At 39.1% G+C, this 25,812-nt stretch overlaps 5 protein-coding genes across 12 annotated transcripts in view; 1 reads left to right on the top strand and 4 right to left on the bottom strand.

Annotated features, from left to right (window-relative positions):
• The first annotated feature begins 1,804 nt into the window (after nt 1-1,804).
• On the top strand, nt 1,805-12,823 carry pdlim3b (PDZ and LIM domain 3b). Of its 3 annotated transcripts, none has more exons than XM_079892555.1 (8): nt 1,858-2,334; nt 6,594-6,745; nt 7,172-7,256; nt 8,214-8,401; nt 9,046-9,228; nt 11,333-11,460; nt 11,726-11,837; nt 11,978-12,823. In XM_079892555.1, exons 1-8 carry the CDS (start codon nt 2,242-2,244, stop codon nt 12,165-12,167), a joined length of 1,131 nt encoding a protein of 376 aa, XP_079748681.1. In that variant the 5' UTR covers nt 1,858-2,241; the 3' UTR covers nt 12,168-12,823. The 3 variants fall into 3 exon arrangements, with proteins under 3 accessions (XP_079748683.1, XP_079748681.1, XP_079748682.1); XM_079892556.1 differs by lacking the exon at nt 8,214-8,401 and adding an exon at nt 8,701-8,768 and having other exon boundaries at nt 2,054-2,334; XM_079892557.1 differs by lacking the exon at nt 9,046-9,228 and having other exon boundaries at nt 1,805-2,334.
• Nucleotides 12,824-12,967: 144 nt separating this feature from the next.
• Nucleotides 12,968-16,887, bottom strand: cfap96 (cilia and flagella associated protein 96). Of its 2 annotated transcripts, XM_079892558.1 has the most exons (8): nt 16,724-16,887; nt 16,438-16,537; nt 15,079-15,298; nt 14,126-14,260; nt 13,967-14,042; nt 13,627-13,806; nt 13,348-13,520; nt 12,968-13,193 (listed from the first exon to the last, which is right to left on the bottom strand). In XM_079892558.1, exons 2-8 carry the CDS (start codon nt 16,532-16,534, stop codon nt 13,142-13,144), a joined length of 933 nt encoding a protein of 310 aa, XP_079748684.1. In that variant the 5' UTR covers nt 16,535-16,537; nt 16,724-16,887; the 3' UTR covers nt 12,968-13,141. The 2 variants fall into 2 exon arrangements, with proteins under 2 accessions (XP_079748684.1, XP_079748685.1); XM_079892559.1 differs by lacking the exon at nt 16,438-16,537.
• A 224-nt stretch (nt 16,888-17,111) lies between these two features.
• On the bottom strand, nt 17,112-18,103 carry LOC307171131 (uncharacterized protein). Its single transcript, XM_079892563.1, has 4 exons — nt 17,871-18,103; nt 17,565-17,667; nt 17,367-17,495; nt 17,112-17,280 (listed from the first exon to the last, which is right to left on the bottom strand). The coding sequence occupies exons 1-4, from the start codon at nt 17,903-17,905 to the stop codon at nt 17,194-17,196; spliced, it is 354 nt and encodes a 117-aa protein (XP_079748689.1). The 5' UTR covers nt 17,906-18,103; the 3' UTR covers nt 17,112-17,193.
• A 17-nt stretch (nt 18,104-18,120) lies between these two features.
• tstd1 (thiosulfate sulfurtransferase like domain containing 1) lies at nt 18,121-19,988 on the bottom strand. The gene is made up of 4 exons (XM_079892562.1): nt 19,847-19,988; nt 18,778-18,900; nt 18,399-18,561; nt 18,121-18,300 (listed from the first exon to the last, which is right to left on the bottom strand). The coding sequence occupies exons 1-4, from the start codon at nt 19,857-19,859 to the stop codon at nt 18,246-18,248; spliced, it is 354 nt and encodes a 117-aa protein (XP_079748688.1). The 5' UTR covers nt 19,860-19,988; the 3' UTR covers nt 18,121-18,245.
• Nucleotides 19,989-20,629: 641 nt separating this feature from the next.
• The window catches only part of tenm2a (teneurin transmembrane protein 2a), a 300,779-nt gene continuing 295,596 nt past the window's right edge, over nt 20,630-25,812 (bottom strand). For all 5 annotated transcript variants that reach the window (XM_079892536.1, XM_079892537.1, XM_079892538.1 and 2 more), the window contains 3 exons: nt 24,147-25,764; nt 23,005-23,135; nt 20,630-22,870 (listed from right to left, as the gene is read on the bottom strand). In XM_079892536.1, the coding sequence (XP_079748662.1) occupies nt 22,133-22,870; nt 23,005-23,135; nt 24,147-25,764 (2,487 nt within the window). In that variant the 3' untranslated portion in view covers nt 20,630-22,132. The remainder of the gene's footprint in view (nt 22,871-23,004; nt 23,136-24,146; nt 25,765-25,812) is intronic.

Here is a 25,812-nt window from a genome sequence, read left to right as displayed (position 1 = left end):
CGATAACTAGGGGAGAGTGGGGTGAGTTGTGCCAGTTTTTACTCAAAGTGACTTTAAAGTGAGGCCATGGCAGTAATGCCTTCAACTTAAGGATGTACATATATTTCAGGATGTGGTGCATCCCTGAGAACAATAACTTTGGATCTGAAATAAATTGTTTCAGAAATATAGCTCTTGGAAAAAAAGTGGTCTCATGGCACAACTTGCCCCTGGTGTGGGGGAAGTTGTGCCTTTGGGGGAATACATTGGGGGTAAATTGTGCCAGTGATTTCTGAAGTAAAACAGAACATTTTAATGTTATAAACCATACTGCTATATGAAAGCAAGATAAATTCAATACAAAATTACTAATTCAAGGTTTATTTAGATATTGTCACCCTGGATACCATAGCATGCGTTTTTCACTATGGTCAATTGCATAGGGATTTTGTATTGAACATAACTCTGGATCACAGTGTCATAGAGACAAGGGGGCAGGCTCATTTTACTCAGACGACCAATAAGTCGCTCAGGATCATTGTGAAGCTATCAAGCTTTGCCCTAGCAACCATTAAGAGCACCATAGCAACACAATATATGATATTTGTGAATCATTTCAGGCAAAAAGGCTTTGGCAATAGATGCCTGTTGGCATAGCGCTGTCTGTCAATTATGTAACATATAAGAATAAAGTGACTAGGCTAATTTCTAAACATCCTATTGTGACATAGGCCACTTAAAAAACGGAATAAAACTTCTCTTTAATAACATAGTGCAAACTCAAAACTGAAATCAGTGTTAGCTAAATTAAACAAATAACAGGCAGGCCCAAGTAAAACACTGATGAGGCATGCCCATCTCCTCACTTCTCAAGATTATCCCCTGTGAGAATGTAGGTCTAGGTGGTCTGGATCTGGCACAACTTAACCCAGGCCCTTTGGCACAAATCACCCCAGACCCACAAGTTTGAAAAACTAGCATGATCCAGCAGTTAAGAGCTAACATCATGCTAACTGTATAGACTCATTGTGTAGCCTACTAAAGCACTAAAACATGTGTGAAATGTTTTTCAAACTTGTCTATAATTGTTCAGACACTACAATCAAAAAACCTTAATCATAGAAATTTTACTTTTAAAGGGAAAAAACAGTTTTTTGCACTAAAATGTGCTTAACTCTCATGCCATGTGTCTCTCTTCTTTGGAGGACGAGTAAAAGTGATTGCTTTTCAAAATTATGTGGTCACATGACCAATTTCTTCTATGGTTTTCCAGAAACAAGGGTGGAACTACTTCCCCCACTGGCACAAATCACCCCACTCTCCCCTATAGATAACTAGCGTCCACACCAGCGGACTCGATGCTCGAGCTCGTTACAGCAGAATGGATTCTGATTGGCTGTCAATATTTTGTATCGTCCATCAGCTGGATAAAATCGTTCTGAAAGTGATTCGATTTCGTTTCTCTGAGCCGATATCGTAGCTGTGGTGTGAACTCTGCTATTCTTTAATATTGAGAACGATTTATAGAACTATATCATTATCTTTGTAGTTATCATCCTTGGTGTGAAGGGGCCTTAAGGCATTTTTTCTTGTATGAGAGAATTATCACTTGGACTGAAATCCACACAGTTGTTCCCTTATGTGGCTGTGCTATTAAAATTGTTTACATTCCTAAGAGGAGATGTTTAAAAAAGTGCTGTGTTGATATGACAATATGACATGATATGGTTTTGTTATTGTGCTCTGTAAATAGCTCAATCTGCTCATCGACAGCAAAGGCTCTGACTCAACGCTCAGCCTTAATTTCATGACGAGTTCTCCTCTCATTCAGGCACAGGTGTCTGGCCAGCGGTAAGGAAAGAAAAGTCTAGACAGCACACAGGGTGATGACAGAGCGAAGGGAGATTTTAGTTATTGAACAGCTAAGAGTTTTGGGAAAAGAGGATTAATCATAAAGGGTGTAAGGTTTGGATCTGAAGGAGGTGGGGAGAGAGTTTGAACCCTCAGTTCCTCAGTCTACCCTATGACCTCACAAGAGGAGTGGCATCCTGGCATCATCTTTCTTTCATTCACCCTCCTAATCCCACACTCATGCTTAAAAGGGATTCAGAGACAGGCACTGGCTTCCAGTCGTGGTAGGGTGAGCAATTCGTCCAGGGTAGGAGGGATAGAGCTGATCATTCTCTTCTTCCTGCAGATCCCTCGCCAATAAGAAGAGACAAGTTCAACTTTGAGAAAGAGACTAAACAGAACAAGACAGAAATGCCACAGAACGTGGTACTGGACGGGCCAGCCCCTTGGGGATTTCGACTTTCAGGAGGCAAAGATTTCAACCAGCCGCTGACCATAACTCGGGTAAGTGAAAGCCTTTGGCTAAAGTCTCTGCTGCTTCACACAGTCCACTCAAGATATAATGATGCTTTTGATGTGCTGGGTAACACCGCCGTGGGCATGAGAAACCAGTGGGTGGATCATAAAAAACATTCCCAGGACCTTACTTTAGACGTTACTGAGGAGGACAGTGAGAAACATTTCAGAGAAATATTTTTAGAGTCACAAGTTCAAATTGACATTCATTTTTAGAAACATCTTTGGCTGTCAGGGAATCATTTCCCAATAGAGACTTTCTATGTTTGTTATATTGACTCACATATTTTTTTGATGTTATTATGTGACTTTCTCTAGTAGTGCATTTTAAAAAATGAATACTTACATTCAGCAAGGATGCATTGATCAAAAGTGATAGTTTAAATTGTTACAATATTTTTATTTCAAACAAATGCATTATATATATCATTAATATATAATGAAAAAAAAATCAGGGTTTCCACAAAAATATTGAGCAGCACAACTGTTTTTTCAACATTGAAATGTTTCTTGAGCAAATCAGCTCAGAGTGCTTGCTGAAGGATCATGTGACAAGACAGAAGTAATGATGCTGAAAATACAGCTTTGCATCACATGAATAAATTACATTTTAAAATATATTAAAAAACATTATTTTAAATTGTAATAATATTTCACAATATCACTGATTTGACTGTATTTTTGATTTCCAAAAATGACTGTGAGGCATTTTCTCTTAGCTACTAACACGCACACACACACACACACACACACACACACACACACACACACACACACACACACACACACACACACACACACACACACACACACACACACACACACACACACAGGCTCCAGAGGGGATCTCTACACCTGTTGTCTGAATGAATTGCGAAGCTCTTAGTCCAAAAATATTTTAAACAGCCAATGAAGTCTGAACATTTGTGGTAAAAGAAGAGGTCAAAGGTTAACAGCACCCATGTGAGACATGAACTGAACAATCTCTTTAATTTAAGTTACTATGTCAGCACCATAACAGACCTCTTATCCACTAGGATTGTTCATAAATGCCTGACACTAGATCACCTGGATGGTGGTGAAAGCGTGTCATTTCATATATGTAATTATTTTGAACTGAATAAGAGACAGGTACAATGGCATGCTAGATTTATGCTCTGCAACTGCACAGTTTTGGTGAAGGCTAAGAGGATCCTATAACCAAACTTGTGCTGTCTCTCTCCTTCTCAGAAATCTGTTGGGAGTCTGACTGGGGAAAATGCTATGTATTGTAGCTACACGGCATCTACATAATGACTTTTGTCTCTTATCCAGGCCTGTGTCTGAACAGTGCTGCATTCTGATGTGTGGAATGTAGCAGTTTGATTAGTGGCTCAGTCTCATCAACAGCAGCTCTTTGATCATGACATTCAAGTATATTCTTATACTTAAGAAAGCCAGTTCTGACATTCACCATAAATTGTGGGGAAAAATGCAGTGGAGAACAGAGAGGTCGTCGTAAAAATGACTGTCTTCATACTCTCTGATTAGAAGCAGAACTGCAGGTCTTACGAAATATGAATTGAAAAAAAAAACCCAGAAAACTGAAGAAAAAGAATGTGGTTGGATGCATAATACAGTGCTGGTATAAGATGGTATAATGGTTTTTCAATGATTAACTTATTAATATACCATGGTATTCCAAGATAATACAAAGTTATTAACCATGAAACGTCCAAAAAAAAAGTATTTTTTTCTAATGCATCACTGGGTTTTTTGGCCACATTAGTGGGAAAATGAACTTCTAGGTGAACTAAATGTGAAGTCTCAGCTGAACAGAATGATGTCATTCTTAAAATAAACCAATCAGGTTTATTTAACATTCCTTGCTAATAACTTCCATCCTCGTGAAAATGGCATTGGATTTGATTTCAAACAAAAACAATAAAACCAGCTCAAACATAATTTAAATGGATTAGAATGAGCGTTTCTTATTTTTGTGTACGTCAATACCCAGAACCTGAAAGCTAAATATATCATGTTTTCAAGCAGAGAAATACTGATGACTAATGCAGAATATGTGTGGTTTCTTTGTATAACCGCTGTCTGTAATCATACACATATTGATGCCAGCAAGGTGGTTCTTTTCTCATTCTCTGAGCCCTGATGTTCTTATTCGAGTAACATTAGCCTCCATTGATGCGGGCATGCCAGCACAGATGGGGCTTTTATGAGAAGCCAAATCAGACTGTCTAAATTATACTGTTGAATTAAAAATGTAAATGACTAAATCCAGTCATTGAGCAGATACTTTACCGAAAGCGACACAGTACATTTATTACTGGGACATTCCCCCTGGAACAACCTGGGCTTTAGTGTTTTGCTAAAGGGCATGATGGGGATAGTTCATGGTTGAGCATCAACCTTGAGCTTTTTCCATTTTATCATTTAAATCACCCTCGTGTCGGTTTCCACGTAGGTTCAGTCAGCAGAAAAAAATTAAAGGAATAGCTGTGTTACAAAAAATAAGATACTTTGAAAAGTATTTTTTTGACCCCTTTTTAACTGAAGAAAATCATGGCTTTGGAATGACATGAGGGTAAATACATTTTCATTTTTAGGTGAACTATCCCTTTAATTCATTCTGCCTGATGTTGCTCTGAACATATTGTCTAATGCTCAGCTTGCCCTAACATGCTTCTCTTGTGGGTTTGTGTCACCTTGGGGATTTTTCTGCACAGGTGCTGCATAGCTAAAACTGTTATATTCATGTTTCTGTATATACTGAAGCTCAGATACCAGTCACTCGATGGTTTCATCTCAGTTCATAGCTCCTTTTGTTTCCATCTATTAAACAGAGTGTCTTTGTTTTTGAGCCAAACACATCCTCCATTTGTTTGAGTAGTGTCAAGGGAACAATCTCATTTTCATTGTGTCCATTCTGAACAATTTGGGTGCTTATTTCTTCACAGTCAACCCTTTCTGCAGGCGCCCTGATAATAGATGTCTACAGGGGAAATAAAGTCTAGTTTTTTTTTTCCGTTTGTTGCCTTAAATATGGCCAGAGATCAATGTCTCTTAAATGACATCTTCAAAGATGTATTCTCTCTAGAAAATACAGGCGGACAAAGGTGATTTTGTTGTGTACACAAAGTGAGAAAGACGTCAGGAAATGAAATATTACGCAGTGACTGTTATTTGACAGGAAACAGGCTTAATCACTGCTAGCTTCATCGGTCAATAAATTATGCATTTGGAATAAAACATCACAAATCTTCATGACATTAAGCACTGATGATGGAAAACTAAAACCCTCTGGTCTTAAATAACTGGCATGACTTGACCTGGTATAAATCTTCCCCTCTTGAGAGGCAGACCTAAAAAGAAGAAGGTCAGCGGTACTGGGATATAATAGAGCAGCTGAGTCAGGAGGAGGCAGACAGAACGAGACCTGCACACAGGACGAGGTGATGAGATAAACGACTAGGGGGACGATGAGAATACCTAAGAAAATGAGCCGTCAGTGATGAGAGGAGTAAGGAATGATGTCAGAGTCCATTAATGAAAGAGAGCATGATGGAAGGAGAGGGCAGAGAAACACCGGGCTGCAGGGTGAATGCCAGAACAGTCAGATCATCAACCGCCAATAGGCCTGACTGTGTTCCCCCCGAGGGCGATACACGGCCTTGACTGACACATCCACGCCGTGCTATTTTTAGTCCACTTCTAAACCAGAGGGTCAACAGATTGTTTCTACCCCTGTCACTTTCTGTTTAGGTCTAAACTGTTCCATGGATTGCTGGAAACTTACTGTGACTTTAAAAGAAGGTTCACATCTGATCTTAAGAATCTGAATGCTTTCAAATCTTTGTTTCTAAAAAAAAAAAAAAAAGAACCATTTAGCATATTTATCCAAAGTGATGTAGAAGCCCATTGTCCTGAGCGGACACGATCCTAAACCACCCCCAGTTACATTGAATCTAGGGGTCATTGAAATGTGCTCATAATAAAAGGAGAGATTTTTTATCTAAGTCCAAGAAATGTTCTATTCATTTTGGTTTCTTGGTTTTGAAAAACGTGTATACCATCTTCAAGGTTCAATACTCTGAAAACACAATGCAGTGAAACCTCCCCCACTATATATATATATATATATATATATATATATATATATATATATATATATATATATATATATATATATATATATATATATAAAATCATGAATTATTAATAAACACTAAAACAAAAAAGGTTCTTGCTTTCAGGTGACTCCAGGCAGTAAGGCATCTCGGGTCAACCTGTGTCCCGGAGACATCATCCTGGCCATCCAGGGAGTGTCCACAGACGGTGTGACTCACGCTGAAGCTCAGAACAAGATCAAAGACTCCACCAATCAGCTTTTCCTCAAGATAGAGAGGTACCATGAGCTTTTCTCATTAAAGGATAGAGTTACAAACAGCGTTAGGCGTCTTTCAACAACTTTATATCATGTTCTCTCACCTCCTTTTAAAGTTACAGAGAACTGTAAGCAGGAGTCCCAAAAGAATTTGTCTTTACCCCTTGCTATGAAAGTGTCCATCAGTACGCACAGAGCCTTATTTATGACAACGATGAATGTGTCTTTCCTCGGTGATTAATACCCTCCTATAAACCACCTGGCTTGTACATGCCAGACTGTTGACGTTACTTTACTATCTAGAAGAGGTCATGGTCCTGTTGCCCAGTAATGACCCCCACCAACACCACCACCCCCACCCCTACCCCTTAGTGCTCTTTGATCTTTTTTTACAGTTTCACAGGAGACGAATACATCGTGTCTAACTGTATGCATTATGTGTTGCAGGCCAGAAACTAAAATGTGGTCACCTCAGGTTATAGAAGAGGGGAAAGTAAACCCATTCAAAATCAATTTGGAGGCAGAGAAGCAAGTAAGTGCACAGCTCATTATTTGTATCTGCTTATAACATGCAGCAATAAAATGGATAATTAAAGACTTTTTATTTTTTTAAAGAAATGCTAGAGTGCATGAGGCATGTTAAAGAGATACTCCACCCAAAAACCAAAATGGTCTCATTTACTCATGCTGTCCCAGATGTGTATGCCTTTCTCTCTCATGTATAACACAAACGAAGATAGGTGTGTGTGAAAATTTTTAATATTGACACAAAATCATTGTGAAGCACTCACGCAAGAACTGACGGTCCTTTGTGCTTCCGAATCACTTCTCGCATGAGTTTCATAATGTCCTGGTGTTTACATAAAGGGGGAACTCATGAACCCACATATGACAGTAGGCCGAAAGCTGGTTTATAGTTTAAAAAGTATATTAGTATTTTTCTCACTCACACCTATCATTTCACTGCAGAAGGCATTGCATCATCGAGTAGGGTCATATGGATTACTGTCGTGTTTGTTTTTCGTGGTTTTTGAAGTGTCAACTTTGAGGGTTCCAAGCATCCACTTGCATTATATGGACTGACAGAAATGGGTTATTTTTCAAAAAATCTCTGTGATCCAAAGAAGAAAGTAAGTCATATACATGCGGAACAGCACGAGGGTGAGTAAATGATGAGAGGATTTTCATTTTTGGGTGAAGTATCCCTTTAAAAATTGTGCAAGTCTGCTATGTTTTGTTTGACCAAAAGTAGATTTGTCCTTGTCCAACACAATATAACTTAAAGTAAAGCCATATAAATACTTACACAAACGCACATGCACACATACACACAAACGCATATAATTTGCCAGATTTAAATGAAAAAATATGCAACCATTAAAAATGTTTCGAGAAGTTAAGCATCTTTAACAAAAGGACATATCTGGAGAATGTGGTGTTTGTGTGGGGCTTTAAGTATGCAGTGTGTCCATCTGTCCTACACATGCAGGAGTATAAACCTATTGGCACAGGTCATAACAGAAGAGCACAGCCCTTTGTGGCTGCCGCCAGTCTGGATGACAAAACACAGGTGGTGAGCTCCGCCTACAACACTCCCATAGGCCTCTACTCTCAAGATAACATCCAGGACGCCCTGCAAGGACAGATCCGGGGTCTGGTGCATGAAAAGCCTGAGGGGTGAGTGCCAACTTGGATCACCCCAGCCATATGGACTAAGACACTTCCCTCTGCTTGCTGTAGACCGGCTGTCCACTTACCACTAACACACGCCAGAAGTCCTCACAAGACTTCCTGCAGCCTGAATATAAGCATTTGGATAGAAAATGATGAAAATGAAATGCCAACCCCTTATTTAATGCTGAATACCAGCACGTTATAGCAGACAAATATCCACATTTGGGCCTGCAGTGTTGGATCTTGGAGGACTTTTGCTCCTTTCACCTGTCTATTAACATCTTCACTCTTATGTCTTACAGGACGTTGATTACTTCGAACACAAGTTTAATGTCAGACCAAAGCCCTTCACAACTGCAAGCCAAAGGAGGTCATTAGACAAAAGCACCCTGCATGTAGTCATTATGGTCACATAATCACAGTAGAATTATTATATTTTACATTCATATAACTTAGAACAAACTTTCTGATGTATTATATAGCAGAAGCGCATTATATACTGAAGCTCTATGTACATCTCTAACTACTTCTTCCATTCTTTTCTGTCTTGTTTGTCATTTTCTGTTTCCTCTATGTGGCCCCTTTGATTTGATTGCTTCCTGGTTTGGTTCATCTGGCTATTATACACTGACCTTACACAACTCCAGTGACAGTACATCCCAGACGCTGATGGGAAATGTAGCTCAGATGCCTGGCACCCCATCGGCTGGGTCCAAGGCATCTCCTTCTGCACAGTATAACTCCCCTATTGCATTATACTCAGCAGACAATGTTTCAAACACACTGCAGCAGGCTCAGATGTCCACTGTAGTCAGTCAGGCATCGCCCAGGTAACCAGAGCTTTGTTTCCATCACGCTTGCTTTACACCACCTTACAAATGTACCAGCTCATGCTGATACAGTAAGCATGGGAAAAAAAGGGAAAACTTTCAGTTATGTTCTACAGGTCTGGAAAAGACACTGATATTAATAAAATATTAAATATTAAATATAATTAATAGGTTTTGCTCAATATGAATTGTGTTTACAGTAATAAATTATCAAGTTTAATAATGCTCGATGAAAAAAAATACTATTATTTAAAATAAATGCACTTAATACAAACGTTATGGGTTCATATGAGACTAGTGTGATAAAATTGATTGCTAACTTTTCAGTTAGCCTCTTACAAAGCCAGAAAACACGGTGTCTTTTACTACATAACTAGAAGTCCATCGACTTATGCAGTAGCCTCACTGCGGAAAGAACGATTTAGACAGCCCTGCAATTTAAACAACATATGTCTTTGTATGGAAAAACAAAAATATGTGTTTGGTTTTCTGTTTTTTGGTTTTCAGTTTTTGCTATTAAACCCTCTGGAATGTAGCCTGACTACGTCAGACTTCTTACTTCCGCTCAATTTCATTTCGCTTCTGTACTCAGTCTGAGACAGCGTAATAGCTTTCCGTTTTCCTCCGGCCTGAAAACAGCCGGCCAATCAACAAACAAGAGGGCGGGCTGAGAGCCGTGATGTAGACGCTGATTGTACCGTGGATGCGTAGATTTACTTCACATAATCTGCAAAAGTCGTTCACAGCCATGTTCACTCCGGTATTTCGCTCGATGGTTTTGTTTTCGCATCATACATGTGTTTACAGTGGAAGTTAGATGCGGCTGAGCATGCGCATAACACACGCCATAACCAAACGTTATGTGATTGGCTTATGGGTAACCAATGATTTTAAACTTCAGACAAGCGCCCCCCCCCGCGAGAAAGAAAACGCTTTTCAATTATGCCATGCCAGACTCTGTCTACGAAGCAAAGCGAAGTAGCAGAGTCTGGTATTACCAGGCAATCTGGAATGCCTTGTCCCATAGACATCACAGGTCAAAATTTACTGTGGTAATCAACAGCATGTTTATGCTAACTTGTTTTAAATCTGGGACATTCCTTTAACTAAAATTCTAGGGATGCACCAAAATAAAAAATTCTGGGCTGAAACCAAAAATTCTGGATGCGCTTTGTCAAAAACCAAAACCAAAATTTGTTGTTTACATTTGCTTATTTTTGTATAATTGTATTAATATTAGACTTTTTAATGAAATTCAGTCATTTTAATGATACTGAATTGGGAGAGGGGTGGGTGGGTTCAAATACACTAAACACAGCATAACAAAGTTACAAATAAAGTAAGTTTGAATTCCGGTACAGACATGCAATGATAGGCCTAAATGTAAAAAAACAAAAACATTATTGTGTTCACTGTAAAAATTAAGTTAATCTTTGTTAAAGCTGTGTTTTGTTGTTTGATTAACATTAATGACTTAGCAGCAAGTATTTATAGATTGCTGTCACTTTAAGACCGAATGCACGGATCTAATATAGTGATGCACATCCGATTTCTTTCTCATCTCGTTTCGTTCATTTAAGACATAACCGACTGTGTTTACAAGAATACTTTCTGAGACTGGTATTTTGACATAAGTTTGTGTGTATGTGTCCATTCAAGAGCACAGAGATGCAAAAGAGGAATCAATTCACGTGCTGTCTCTCTATGTGTATGTGCGCGGCCTTCGGGTGTGTGCGGCTGTGCTGTGCATGCAGATAATAGTGAGCGAGTACTGAATTGATGGTGAAACTTAGCAATTAACCAGTAAACACCAGTGCCGAACCATGGGGCCTGGTCCGTACGGATCACGGATCTACTATGATCCGTTTAACCCCTAGCATAGAGCGCGCTGATAACGGTTAGAGCGAGAGTGAAACCTGAGCGCTGAATACTAAGGGTGCGGCGGCATTTATTTCCGGCTCATATTTTCGGTCGTTTTTCTCTTTCAGCCAAAAACCGGCATTAATACTCATAATGTGCACTGCCAAACTTTTATATAACATTGAATGGTAATTTTCACTGAATGGACAAACGTTGTGTGCTTCTGCCTTTTATCCGTTTTCAGCCCTAAACCTCTGACATCCATTGAAGAATCCCATGTATACCGTATGCTCCAAGAGGACCATGCGCTGCCACATGAACCACGTCAGTCTGGATCATTTAAGGCCCTGCAAGACTATGTCGAGAGTGATGGTGAGCTGCCTTTATTTATTACAGCACCACTCATCTTTAGAAGGGTGCAATGTTGGATTCATAAGACAGAAATTACAGCTAGTAGCACTGATGAAGAAGTCAAAGTTATACTCAATTTGACTTCAATATCCCTTAGCAATTCTGCTAATGACATCAGTCAGAGCCTGCTGATCTTTTAATGGTCTGGATTCAGATGAGTTTTTATGAGGGAGCATTTCACATTCCCGAAGTGGATCTGAGCCTCTTTCCTTTATTATTCTGACAGGCACAAGGCCCATGGTGACTAGAAGTGTAAAAGCCCCAGTGTCAAAACCACAAGCGGCCACATCCTCACTGCAGAAGCTGCCTCTCTGTGATAAATGTGGCACCGGCATTGTGTGAGTATTCAGCATTCAGCATGATACCGCACAAATGGTGTCTTCTTTGATAATATATTACCAAAATCTTCTACACTGAATTGTGTTCATGCATTTTAACTACTTCATTAAATGAAACTGTTTCTACAACTGGCTTACAGAGGAACGGTGGTGAAAGCTCGGGACAAGTACCGCCATCCAGCCTGTTTCGTGTGCTCAGACTGTGGTGTGAACTTGAAGCAGAAGGGCTACTTTTTTGTGGAGGGACAGTTGTACTGTGAAGCCCATGCCCGAATGCGAATGACCCCACCTGAGGGACATGATCTAGTTACTGTATATCCCACTGCTTAGAGGGACGGAGAAACTCAGAACTCACACAACTGACAGTTGAAATTAGACAATTTGTATTGTTTGCCCTATCTGGTTAGTGTAAGAATAGAGCTTGAACCTTCAAACTTCATATTATTTTATAAAAGAGAACGCAAGGCAACTTTTTGACCCTGTATACCACAGCATTTTAAGTGATCATATCATTACTGTTTACACCTGGTATTAACATGCGCTTCAAATTGATCTTCTGTGTTGACTTGTGTTCAGATTTTGACGAGACACTCCCAACTTATTTTGCCACACTCTACAACAGAGTGCAGGGCATGAACACTATGAACAAATCCATGTTACGTGGCTTACGTGACTTACAAGAGAATAAAAACATCTATTTTGAATAATCTGCATGTTTTAGAGCAATCCAGCAAAGATTGAATCACTTTCTTTGGTGCGCTTTCTCACAACTTGTCCCTGAACAATCACATTTGGTGCATAGGTGCATATTTGGTTGCTTCACTGCGGTTCGGGACACATTTAGGACAGATAGAGTTTACACTACAAATGCAAGGTGGAAACATGCGTTTCTGACTACATGTGTATGTTTCAGTGTAATGATTATAAAGCATTATATATCCCCAAAATGACCATTTGTGATCCAAATCACAAAAAAATAAATCAAATTAATGCCAGGTGTAATCTCTTTCTCAAGGCCTAAATCCAGTTCTTGTTGAAAAGCCATGAGTAAACTCTCTCATTTCTGATTTTACATATTAGGCATCTGTGCAGATCAAATCCTAAATTTCAACACATCAATCATACTAAGTTTCAGTTATTCTTAAAATACGCAAGAAAGGTCATTTTCTTAAAATACGCAAGAAAGGTAATTTTGCTTTTAATACAGGTTCAAATACGCCATCATCTATGTACAAGGTATTTGGTAATGCGCACAAACTGTGTAAGAAATAGAAAAAAGCAATATTTCTTTTATTGAGAAGTTCTCAATATGCCATGACTGAGAGGATTTGATTGTAGTTTGTGGCGTTCACAGCCCTGCAAAATAAAGTTACAGTACATTACAGTGAGCCTCAAGTGTCTTTCCCTGTGGAATTTGGTAAGCAACTAATATTAATGACCATTATTATGCAAAGCATTAAGCACAGTTTGGAGTGTGATATGGGTGTCTTGGTCCTGGACCCCAGCTTACTTTTTGACATTGAGGCTGATGATGCTCTTGACGGGTGTACTCTTTGGACCAGGGGAGGGGTTAAATATCTTTCCTTCCTTATTTGTCATCGATGATTTAGTCTTTTTGGTACCATAGGCTTCTGCAGAGTAGCTGGGGTAGGAGTCAAATGTTCCAGCTTTCATGCCTCCATTCTGCAGAAAATAAGAATACAATACCTCAGCATACTACCATAATAATACTCCACAAAATTTTCCAAGACAGCTAACCTCTTTATCTCCTTTTAGGCATATTATGTACCTTTTTACTGGGTGAACTTGGTTTGAAGGGCACCATAAAGTGTTTTTTCCCATCAGCCTTCTTTGGAGGTGGTAGAGGTTTGTCAAATTTGTAAGGATTGCTGTCAAAGCATTCATTTGGATGAAGGTTCAAACGAAACGCTCCCCCTTTCAGCATGGATTTGTGTGACATGATCTCACGCTGGTAAACAAATTATCTCTCTCATTAGAGGAAGAGAACACAGTCGCATGCTTGCATAGAATTATACTGTCAGGCACTCAGCGGACGCCTTATCTTAATTAAAACAAGGACCTGGGAGCCTGATAAAAAAAAAATCTAATTTAGGTAGAGCTAAAAATACCTTTAGCATTTCCTTGGCTCGGTCATAGGGGTCTGAGGAATAGGACACCATCTTGGAGAGAGTGATGTCAGGATAGCTATTAGAGAACAGGGACAAATCAATACATCTGACACAAAACCACAGACACTTGCATATTAAAGGATAATGTAATTTGCTTACCCATAACTTCCCTTCTTGGGTGGATTGGTGTAGAAGTTTTTCCCAGCTGATTTGTTTGGTTTCCTCGGAATCTGTAGGGTACTCATTGCTTGAATGGGACCCCCAATTGTCCCATAATAGCTGCCCATCCCACATCTACAAATCAGAGAAAACTATTAAGCAACTGCAAAGACCATATTAGGAATGATAGCTGTATGGCAGTTTTTTTTATTCTGGTATAAATTGGGAAAACAACACTATTACTCCTCAGGTTTTGTGTATATATTTTTTGCATTCTCTCAGATGCACATGAAAAAGACTGTTTGCATTTGATGCTTTGAACTATTGCATTATGGTGAAATCCTTGTTTTTGAAAAACTGAGGATTTTATCTTGTTTTCGGGTCAAACACATCATTAAAAAGCACAAAGCATGTCCAAAACAAAATCTAGGTTTCTGGGGTCTTTTTCATGTCTTTAGATTTTAATAGACCATGCCAATTGTCACACTAATGAAATAGCCTCGAAACATATACATCTCGGGTTCAACCTTGTTCTCCTTACTGTACAGATTCAATATATCTTTCTGGATATTCTTTACACCCGTGGGGTACACTTTATTACGAGGTTCAATAAAGCTACCGAATATTAGAGGGATAGTTCGCCCAAAAATTATGTCTTCATTTACTCACCCTCATGTCGCTCAAATCTGTATGACTTTCTTCTGTTGAACACAAAGAACGAAAGCCATACAGGGTTGCAACAAAATGAGAAAAAATGATGACAGTTTTTAAGGGGAAATTATCCCTGTAATATCTTGTAGTCCATTGCCACAACAGTTAGGCCTAATACTACTACTACAAATACAAATATTTTTAATTCTTATATTTTCACAATTGTTTATCATTGAATACTATATATATAAAAAAATATTTATTAAACAAGTTGTGTACCACAGAAAGAAAGGAGGACTTACGTTTTTTTTTCTCCGTTACTGGGAAGAAAGGCTTTGCCTATGTTCTTTTTGGCCTGTTGTATCTTGTATTGTCTGGCTATTTTGACAGGGTCTGTGAGCGCCTCTCTCTCAAAGATCCTCTTAAACTCTGTGTCAAAGTATCCCGTCTGAAGCGCGGACTTTGATTTAAATCCTCCTGGTAGCATCTGTTTGTTCTTGTATGCGGAGTCATTAAATGGGCCTTTCAGCGACAACAAAGTGCATTACACACACATTACATATTAACCATTTTATTTTTTCTGTTATGCTGCTGTCACATTATCCTGTGTCTTACACTGTATACAAAAATGCTTATTGTACTGTATTGCTAGTCATATTTTTTAATGAACACATGAACACAATACAGTCACAGTGACAATGCAGCGTACTATATATTAAAGGTTGATTTATTTTAACTCAAAAAGCTGAACTGTGATCATTCAGCACAAGTTTTTAAGCCAAAAATAAATGGTGCTGAAACAGGGATTTATGACTCTTTTTCACTGACAGGTCTTAGATTAAGTCAGGATTAGGCCTAAATTCAATTAAGACATTTTAGCAGCTTTTAGAAATGTTCATTAGAAAAAAAAAAAAGAAAAAAAAAAAAAAAACTATTACTTTTGGTGTGCATATTCATAAAAAAAAAAAAAAACAATGGTAGTGACATATTTTAAGATACCAGTGCAAGTTGCTTTCAGTTAATACAGCTCAAACATGCATTTTAGTCTAGGACTACAGGCTTAAGCCATGTCTGTGAAAACTGGTTGAAATTATGTGTGCCTTTACAGAAACTGACTTGAGAAATATTCAATGGGGTAAAAGCGTGACAAGTAGCCAGTTTCCTTGGTAGATAACAAAAATTGATATGGTGACCTGTTTGCTAAAAGGCCATTAGCCTACTATGCGGCTACAACTGTGGTGATTTGATATGTCACAAGTAAATAAAAACAAAATTAGACTGTGAAAGCTACATTATTTTACATTAGGAACATTAGATACATACATTAGGAAATATCATGTTCATTTGCGATTTTACTCAGAAAAAAAAGTAGGCCTACAAAAGCTGTCACTGGGGCGGTCATATCCTACAGAGTGCATATTGTTAGGCCTACTTTAAAGGTACATATTAGTAGCCTACCTAAAGTGTACACACTAGTAACTAAAAAGGACAAATTTAGCTTTCGAAAAGGTACCACCCCAGTAGCAGCTTTTGTACCTAGTGACCATAACATTATTTTGAATTAAGTTACCGTGGTTGATGCGCTCTTCGCAACAAACTCACACTGCGCATGTGCGCCACCAACTGTTACTAATAAAGTTTAATATGTTCGTTACACTTACGGTAAATAAAAGGTGTATATTTGTCCCCTATTGAGATGTATCCCAACTCTTTAAAGATGCCAATCCGCTCCATGTCAGATTTCCCTTCTGAAGGCATTTTCTAAAGTTTGATACACAGCATTTATGGAAGAAAAGGAATAGAAAAAGATCTGAATGTGGAAACATGAGCGCAGCTGTGCAAACTAGTTTAAGCAGATCATCACGCTATGATTGCATTTAGCAGATAACCTACACCAGTATGCATTATACTTTCACTATTATATAATATGGCTCAATATATACTTACCTCGAATTGTGTATGCCTTGTGTTAAACAGTCAGTAACTTAGGCTAATAGAACTAACTCGACCGCTTAAGTGTGTTCGTGTAGGTTGTGTATTCGTTGCCATGGTGTCCAGCAGCTCAGTCAGTGCTGGACTGTCAGAGTCGTTCACTTTCTTACAACAGCAAACACTAAACAAATAAAACTACAACAAAACGTTTAAGATAAATACTATTTTATGCACTTTACATTTTTATGCACCTGCACATTACAGTCTGTTACGCAAAGGATAGGTTTTGCAGTGAAACGCAAACTCACACTTAGCGGTTATAAATGAGGCTATAGGATAGCTATATTATAACAAAAGCCTATTTATTTAAGGAAACCGAACTATTTACATAGGCCTATATAAAGTTAGCCTACTTTAAACATAAATTATCAAAACTTACATTATTTTATGGACATAACACAGCCTACAATTCTGAACCATTAGATCTACTGCAACTGCAGTTTAACTGTCAAATCCATCCCAGAACAAGAGAACTCCATCATTTTAAAGTCTTCCATAGTGACGGCAACAACCTGCAACAAAGGTGAATCAGTTGTTATCCATAGGCTATTTGAGTGCAAATCTATAAGAACGAGCATCAACTTAACCGGGCTCTCACATTTCCGTGACAGGGGTCGTCGTAGTCACAGATGTCCTTTGGAAAGGCAGATCGGACCATCTCTTTGAGCTCAGCTGGGTACACATATGTGGGTTTGTCACATGTACTGCAGCCGACCCTGTTGTTCAGCTGTCAACATAACGTTAAGATTAACCAAAATAAAGTAAAACTGAGATTAAAATGCAAGGTGACGCTTACTAACTGACGCTGGATTAAACGGTAAACTTTTCTTCGTTTAAGCCGGTCGGTGTTCTTCAGCCTGGAGGCCGCGTGCAGCAACGGCCCCACCCAGAGGGGCACACTAGATATGGAGAGCTTATGTGAGTCATCATCATAACTACAGCAGTTTTAAGTCTCCAGTGACTGCTAGTACTTATCTGAATCAGGCATTCACTAGTTAAAAGTTGATTGCACAAACAATCGACTTAACACACGATTCAAACACTGATATTACATCTTTACATTCAACCATTTAGAGAAAAAGGAGTAATCGCAGAATATTACCCGAACGATTGACAGAGATCACTATAAGTGTCCATTAATTAGCAGCATATCATAACGACATTTCACTGAGTGATATTGTTGCTGCTTCAGGGTGAAGGCTGGTGCACGATCTGCGCATGCTCAATTAAAAGAGGAAAGCATCGGAAACAATGTAACTGAATCATCGGCTATTGAATCTGAACCAGTATGGACCTAAAACCTTTTTCATTTTATTTCATGCCAAAGACAAGGACAACAATTATTATTTTTTAGTTATCAGACTTTATTAAAACACATGTACACATATTAAGATGTTATCATTAATTTTAATTAAAGTAAAAAAGGTCCCTGATCTCTGTTTTTTAAGATGGAGTCTTATAAGCGTTTTGAAGATTGTCATTTGCCCCCTTTTTCTGACCATTCCTTGTAGCCCCCAGCATAATTCCGGGCACTGAAGAGAGAGAAGGACAGAGAACAGTGTTACAGTTTCAGCAAAACCCTATGGTTGCATGTTTAAGCATTCACAAATCGCGATGGCAAGTTTCTTACCACTTGAACCCCAGGCTTCTGGCTTTCTCTGTGGCAACAGCTCCACGTCTTCCCATCTGACAGTGGAAAACCAGTTCAGAGCAGTCCAGAGATGGCTTACCTACGCCAAACTTAGACTGGAATTCAGCTGCGTCCAGGGACATGTCACTTTCTACATTTTCCACTAAAATAAATTGGACCAAAAAGAAAAAGAAAAAAAGCTCCTGTTTTTACACTTGGCCAATTCACTTACTGTACAACATTGTGTAAAAAAAAAAAAAAAAAATTGTACCATAAAAATGTGCTTCATGTAGTAACCTTTAAAAATAACTAAGTAGCCTACATTCAAATTAAAATATTGCACTTTATATAAATGATGATTGTGCATCTTCCCTCACACCTGGAATGTGGATGGAGCCTGGAATACGTCCTCTGTCTACCTCATCTTTTGTGCGCACATCCACCACAAACCCAGAGCCCTTCTCCAAGAGAGATTTGAGATCGCTGTAGGAGATATCCTTATCTATAGCAGAGAGGAATGTGGAAATAAGGTCAATGAAAATGCAGTTAACGTCTACATACCTGTCATGTAGTAAACACTGTTGATTGACCCGAGTAATAGACATCAGACAATGAAAACAAAATGTACATTTTATACTTCTAGGCCTACATGTTATTTTTTTTTTTTTTTTTTTGTTGAGATTGATCCATTAATTGATGTTTTCAAACAGGTTATTTCAAGAAAAAAAAAAAAAAAAGGTAAAGGTAGGCTATAAAAAGGCTGCACCCAATGTCACTATTGCACCTGTACTGTGTGGTTAACCAATGGTTAAGTAACAATGAAAGTGATTTGATTATGATGATATAGCTCATATAACAGCCTTTTTGCTTTTACTTTAGAAAATTAATGGATTTATTAAATACATTTTGTATTAAAAAAACCCTTTTTATTTCTTCGTTTGTTTCTTTTGTAACTTGTTTGGTTACCTTATGATTATTTACTGGTTTAAATTGTTTCGATGGCTGGATGTTCCAGAATATTGTTCATGTTTTTATATACAATGCAAAATCCAGAACGTGTCTACCACAATGTTTTACTTTCTGCAAGTCATCATTACGTCACAAGATGAGATAGCAAACAATAACGAAAATAAAGAATAGGACAGCAGGCAAGCATTAGGAAAGGTAACATAATAAATTTGAGAGAACGTGCACCACAGAATATTAGCAAAGATATTAACGTTCAGCTTGGTATGACTGTAAGTAATACAATTTTGAGATAATGGAAGTGTTTATTAAGGTGCACATAGGCACTGTCACCCTGACAACAACAGAGAACGAAAACAGATGCCCATGTTGTTTACTGTAGGAAGAAAGGAGTGAAAGAAGAAAACACCTGCAGTTTCACACGTCGCTTTCTTTAATTCTCTTAAAGTATGTCGCTTACATTTAGATGAAAACAAACTTACCGCTGCTTGCCATGTTGAAAAGATTAAGACAATTCACCAGGTGACTACGCTACACCTTTCCTTCCTTGTCATTCAAGTTTTTAAAAGGCATCTCCTATTGGCTAATCATAAGCTTATGCGTGGTCGTGTAAAAGCTCACCTCCTCCTGTAGCTTCAGCTAACTTCATAATAAAAGACCCGTAGCTTCAAAATAAAAGACTGCTTAGGTAACTTTTTTTCATTCCTCCAAATTCAAACATTTCACTTTCATTATTAAAGTTTTGTAAGGCGCACAAATAATAATAGCAGTCATAATAATAATAACAAATCATTATTACATTGATTATTATTACCAATAGAAAGTGTGTTGATGATTATGAATAGTACTTATAATCTCTAGCTCACTTGGAGTGTTTGATTGTGTGAAGGCAGCACTTAATTTTACCATGGTAAACAGTTTCCACCAAAGCACCCTTTACGAGTTTTCGGGTTATTGTTACTGTTGCAAACCATAAAAATGTCAGATGGAATCTCCTTCAAACAGTGTATCAGACGCTAAGTAATACTTTACATATAACAGATTACAGGTATAAAGAATACCGTGCTATTACAATAGCACATGTTCATTACCATATTGCATATCCAATAAGCCATACTATTACCACAGTAAACTATGGTTAGCATGGTTACTTTTTGTAAGGGAAAGAATAGTCCACCCCATGAGCTGTGGAGAAATGACATGTTATAACAGCAGTACATATGTGAAGACATATTCACAAATACATGAGACTAGCCAGACTCACATGATTTAAACTATTTATTGGTAAGGTCTCAGAAGAGTCTCACTTGAGTAAGAATCATCCCTCAATACTGATTTGGTACATCATGACATCCATAATGAGTCTCTTCACAGTGGAACAAATCCATTTCTATGGTTTGGGTTCTAGTACAGCAACTTTTCTGCATAAAAACAAAACTAAAACAGAACATCAAACGGGGCATCGATATTATTCATCTGTGATATCTGAGTGTCACGAAATTCTAGTGTTTTAATACCAGCTGTTGATTTGCACATAACAAGCCACCTTCTGTTAGAAATATAAAAGTTGATATTATGAACAATATTCTACTGTGCTGCATAAAGGTAAATCTATACACTGTACATACAGATATATTTTGAAAAACAAGTTTCACAGTTTTTAAACTTTATTTAAAGTATAAACCATTTTAAAACACTTTACATAAATTATTTCTGTGCATGACTAGAATTTGCTTTGAAGCAAAAAAAAAAAATGTAATACAAAAATGAAAAATTATTACATATCATACAAAGGAAAATAAACTCAACCATTAATGTTCATCTTTGTAGCTAAAAGCGGTGACTCCTTTATGATTGTCATATAGTACTATGAATGATAAAAATGAAAACAAACTAAGTAAAAATAAATAGTTTCTGACACTAGTAACCTTTCAATCTGGAGACTGTGAGCGTTATTTTTTTCTGATATCTCTATACAGAAGTGCCTTGGTGAAGGTCTCGTTACTCTAATGCGACTGGGACGTACAAAACTATCGCATCTAAAGCACACTCAGAACTTCACTGTTATCTGATACAATGCAAGTACTTCTCTATCAGTGATAAAACAAACTATGTCTGACTTGGATTTTCTCATCACTTTTACTCCACTGGAATTCTCTTGAAGAAACAGTCTGTAGACGATGGAATATGCTGCGGTGGCAATTGAAGAATATGAGGCCTGAGACTGACATTTGTCTTGATGGATGTTACTCCTCAGTTTTGACCTCACCAGGGGCGCATGAGACTCGCAGCACCTCTCTGATCCGGATCCCACCATCACAAGGGTACCATCTGGCACCAACATCCTCTCAGTAACCCAAAAAATATGGGTAAAAATATCTATTCTTTTTTAAAAAGGGGATTTTTCATATTTCAGCAACAGTAGCTCTGTTTTGTTTTTCAGTTTATCAGTGCTTTTTGACGTCCATTGTTGAAAAACAAAGACGAGGTCTTTCAAATTGTTATTTTTTGCCAGAGGCAGTATTAACAAAGTTTTTTGAGTGTTCTTCTTTTAAAAGTCCCTGCAGCGTTCAGTGAGTTCCCCCATTAGTTCAATTATTCTCCATGGGTTCAGGAGATAACGGAAAGAAAGTGAGGGGAAAAGAGAAAGACGAAGCAAGAGAGAGAAAAAGATAGAGAAAAAAGAAATGAAAACTGTAAAGGTATAAGCGGCGAGAGAAAGCGAAATATAAAGAAACGGGAAAAAAAACAAAAAACGATTTGGACTGTTACCTCTTCCCCATCTCATTCTGTCTCAGGAACTGAATGTTGAAACTGCTGTCTGCTAGTTCAGGGTACTGTTCCACTGGTAAAATGTAGTACCCGTCGTACCCCTGCACTTTCCCTGTTGAAAGGAGCTGCTGTCTCTCTCCTTCAGTCCACAAGCGGCTTCCCTCTTTATTATCCCGCGCCCGCTGCTGCTCTCGTAACCAGGCGCCCGATAGCGCCCGCTGCCGCGCCAACTCCAACAGCCGGGCTCTCTCCTCATCCAGCACGTCTGACGCCAAACCGTAACGCACACTCAGAGACAGAGATGGAACCCGGAACTCAACGGTGACCCCACGCCGCGATCGACCGCTTACCGTCACGTTGATCCCGCTTTCCAGTGCCTTACGTCCATTGGTGAGTCCCAAAGCTAAAAGGTCACTGTCAGCTGAGCCTATCTTCACAAAGAAATGACAATCAAGGCCGTCCTGAGTGTAGTGCGTCCCATCTAAGTAGACAGCGCTATTTAGCACTAGAACCACCTTCCTGCTGTCATCGCTGGCCATGCTCGAGACCCCTGTGACCACACGGCCTTCCTTCACCGCCAACATCACTCCTCTTCCAATGATGGGGGTACTCGTGCCAAACCAGTGGCCCGGTTTCTCGTGTTTGGTCTTGCGCTCCTTGTCAAGAAGCCGTCCCTCCAGAGCCATGAAAGCTTGGCTGTGCCGCTCGGCTTCCTGCTGAACTCCGGTTATCAGCTGCAAGAAGACAATTTAAGCCCTTGGTAAATGCAAGCAAGATCGCATAGTACAATATTCACTGACCTGCTACTCTTGGAAATACAAAAGTAATTCCTCTGAAGATTTACTATGGTATTAAGGTAGTGACTCACCTGCCCGTTTTCACTTTCTTGACTGGCGAGGAGCTCATATGGCGGATCCACAAAGTAAAGTGTGTGTCTGGGAAAGCCTGGGATGATGTTGCTGAGCTGAAAGCCAAACATCACCAACCAACTCTTCACATCTGCAATGAAATGTATATAGAAAAGGAGTGTTTAAGCTGTGATTTTGCAATAAAAAGGGTAATTCATTTACTGAATATAGGGCTGTCAATCAAGTAAAATCCTGAAACAAATTAATTGCATTATTTGCCTTTACATTTAATATTTATGAAAAAAAAATGAATACTTCTATTCACACATTAAACTGATCAAAGTTACAGTAAAGACTTTAATAATGTTACAAAATATTTCTATTAGAAATAAATACTGTTCACTATTCTTCAAAGAATGCTGAGAAAACTATCACTGTTTGCACACAGATATTAAGCAGCACAACTGTTTTTAACATTTAATAAGAAATTTAGATAACACTAGTTCGAAGTGTCCGTGTTACATTGTAATTATACATTTAAGCACAGTGTAATGATAATAAACTACATGTACTTACTATAGGGTTAGGATTAGGATATGGTTAGTTGAATTAATTTATGCATAATTTATAGTTATTAATACAGTAACTACATGTAACATGTGTAACAAGGACACAGTAAAATAAAGTGTTACCAAAATTTAATAAGAAATAATCATAAGAAATGTTTCTTGAGCACCAAATCAGCATCTTAGAATGAGTATTGATGCTGAAAATGTAACTTTGCCATCACAGAAATAAATTCCATTGTGTGTGTGTGTATATATATAAACCAGTTATAATAAATGTAATTAATAGTAATAAAGTAATAAAACTGTTTTTGATCAAATAAAGGCATCAAATTGTAAGCATAAGAGAATTCTTAAAAAAATGGTAGCGTATGTGATGTGCATTACGATTACGTCTCTGAATACATTTTGTGTTTTCTTTCCATATCATTGAACATTATAAGAAAAACCTGTATTTATTTTATTACATTATAAAAAAAAAAAAAAAAAAAAAAAAAAACTTAAAGAACTAAATTAACATGTAAAACTGACAGCCCTAAAAAACTAATACGCTGGCAAAGCTGCAAAGGCACCCAATCATAAAATCATAAAGTCACCTGTGACATAATTCTTCACATCCAGCATGTCACTGAGCGGGTTGTTGTTCTTGAACATGTACAGGTTGAAGGGTGCCAGATCTTTGCCGATCTTCTGCCACATGGTGTAATCAGGCGATGTCCATCTGGCCGCTAAAACATCATAGTCTCTCTGCGTGAAATGCGCTAACTTGGTTAGTGAGTCATAAAGCCCTCCGTGGAAGCCGATGACGAGCTGGAACTCAGGGTTGGAGTCGTGGTACACCTCCCCATAAGCAGTGTACTGCACCTGTTTGATCATTTGCCCGTTGCTGCTGAAGACCGCCAGTGGCGTACCGGTGTTGTCAGAGGCGATGTAGTATTCCTCCCCACTACTCACCTCCATGGCAAACAGATGGCCCTGCAGGTCATAGTACAAAGAGCTGATTTCCGAGCTGGAGTGGTTGAACACATGCGTGACCCGAGTCGGGTTGTTCAGGTCAGCATAAAAGAACTGGAGGTGCTGACCCAGACTGTTCTTAGTTGACACCCTGCGTCCAAGCCCATCGTAACGGTACTGCACGCTCCATCCTCCAGCTGCACGGCTGTAGGCGCGCACCAGCTGGCCTTTAGAGTTGTAGTCGAACACATCGCCGCCCCTTTGGCTGAGGTAACCGTCCTCGTCCAGACGGTACTGCACGTCACCGAGCCGTGTGATGCGGTCTCGAAGGTCATAGCGGAGCGGCATGAGTCGGGCACTGTTACCCGGGTTGAGCAGATGCAGGTTGCCGTTTAAGTCGTAGCTGTAGCGCCAAGTGGACCAATCGTTCACTTTGACGCCGCTGAGTTGTCCGTCACCGTCGTATTCATAGCGGTACTGCGTGGTGTTGGCGTACGGGCCGATCTTTAGCTCTCGTTTGATTACTCTGCCCATGTTGTCGTACTGCACCGTCATCCAGTACATGAGAGAGCGAAAGATCTCATACTGAACCTCTTTGATTCGCCCGTGAGCATCGAAATGCTTGCTGAGGGTCATCACAGCAGTGGTGATTATCTGATTGATGTCGTAATAGATGACTCCGAACTTTCCAAAGTGCTCCACTTTACCGGAGATCTCGTCATAGCGGTACAGATCCACAGGAAGTGGCGTCTCGCTGATCACCGGCTTCATGCTGGCGATTCGGAAACTATTGTCATGGTAGGTGTAGTCAAAGCGTGCGTTCACCATACCTTCCTCCGAAAAGCGATAGATCTGTTTGTCGATAAGGGGACCCATTTTACGATAGCGAATCGTGCAAGAAAAGCCACCGCTCTGCAAGTTGACCATTTTTAGCACCCCTGCGGTCTCGTCGTAGCCAAAGGTGATGGCTGTGCTGTCATACAAGATCTCTGAGAGCTTGGCCAGCTTGCCGTATTTGTAGAGGACACGACGCCCAGTACCCAGGAAGTATGTGGCCTGGGGACGTCCATCCTCACTGAAGTCGTAGATGATGGACGCGTTGCTCTCTGGTGGGTTGTAGGTGTTGCGTATGTAGCCGATGGAGACGTGAGTGAACATGGTGTGACGGGCGACACTGGGCATGGTGACAGCCGTGATGCGGTTAGACGTGTCAAACTCAAAGATGTATTGTCTCTGGCTCTGCAGGAGAAGCACCATGGACTGAAGAGAGAAATGTTTTCAGAAAATCATTATCACATTCATATTAAT

This window comes from Squalius cephalus (genome assembly GCF_949319135.1).
Source record: "Squalius cephalus genome assembly, chromosome: 14".
NCBI lineage: Eukaryota > Metazoa > Chordata > Actinopteri > Cypriniformes > Leuciscidae > Squalius > Squalius cephalus.
This window is presented reverse-complemented; position numbering and strand designations above follow the sequence as displayed.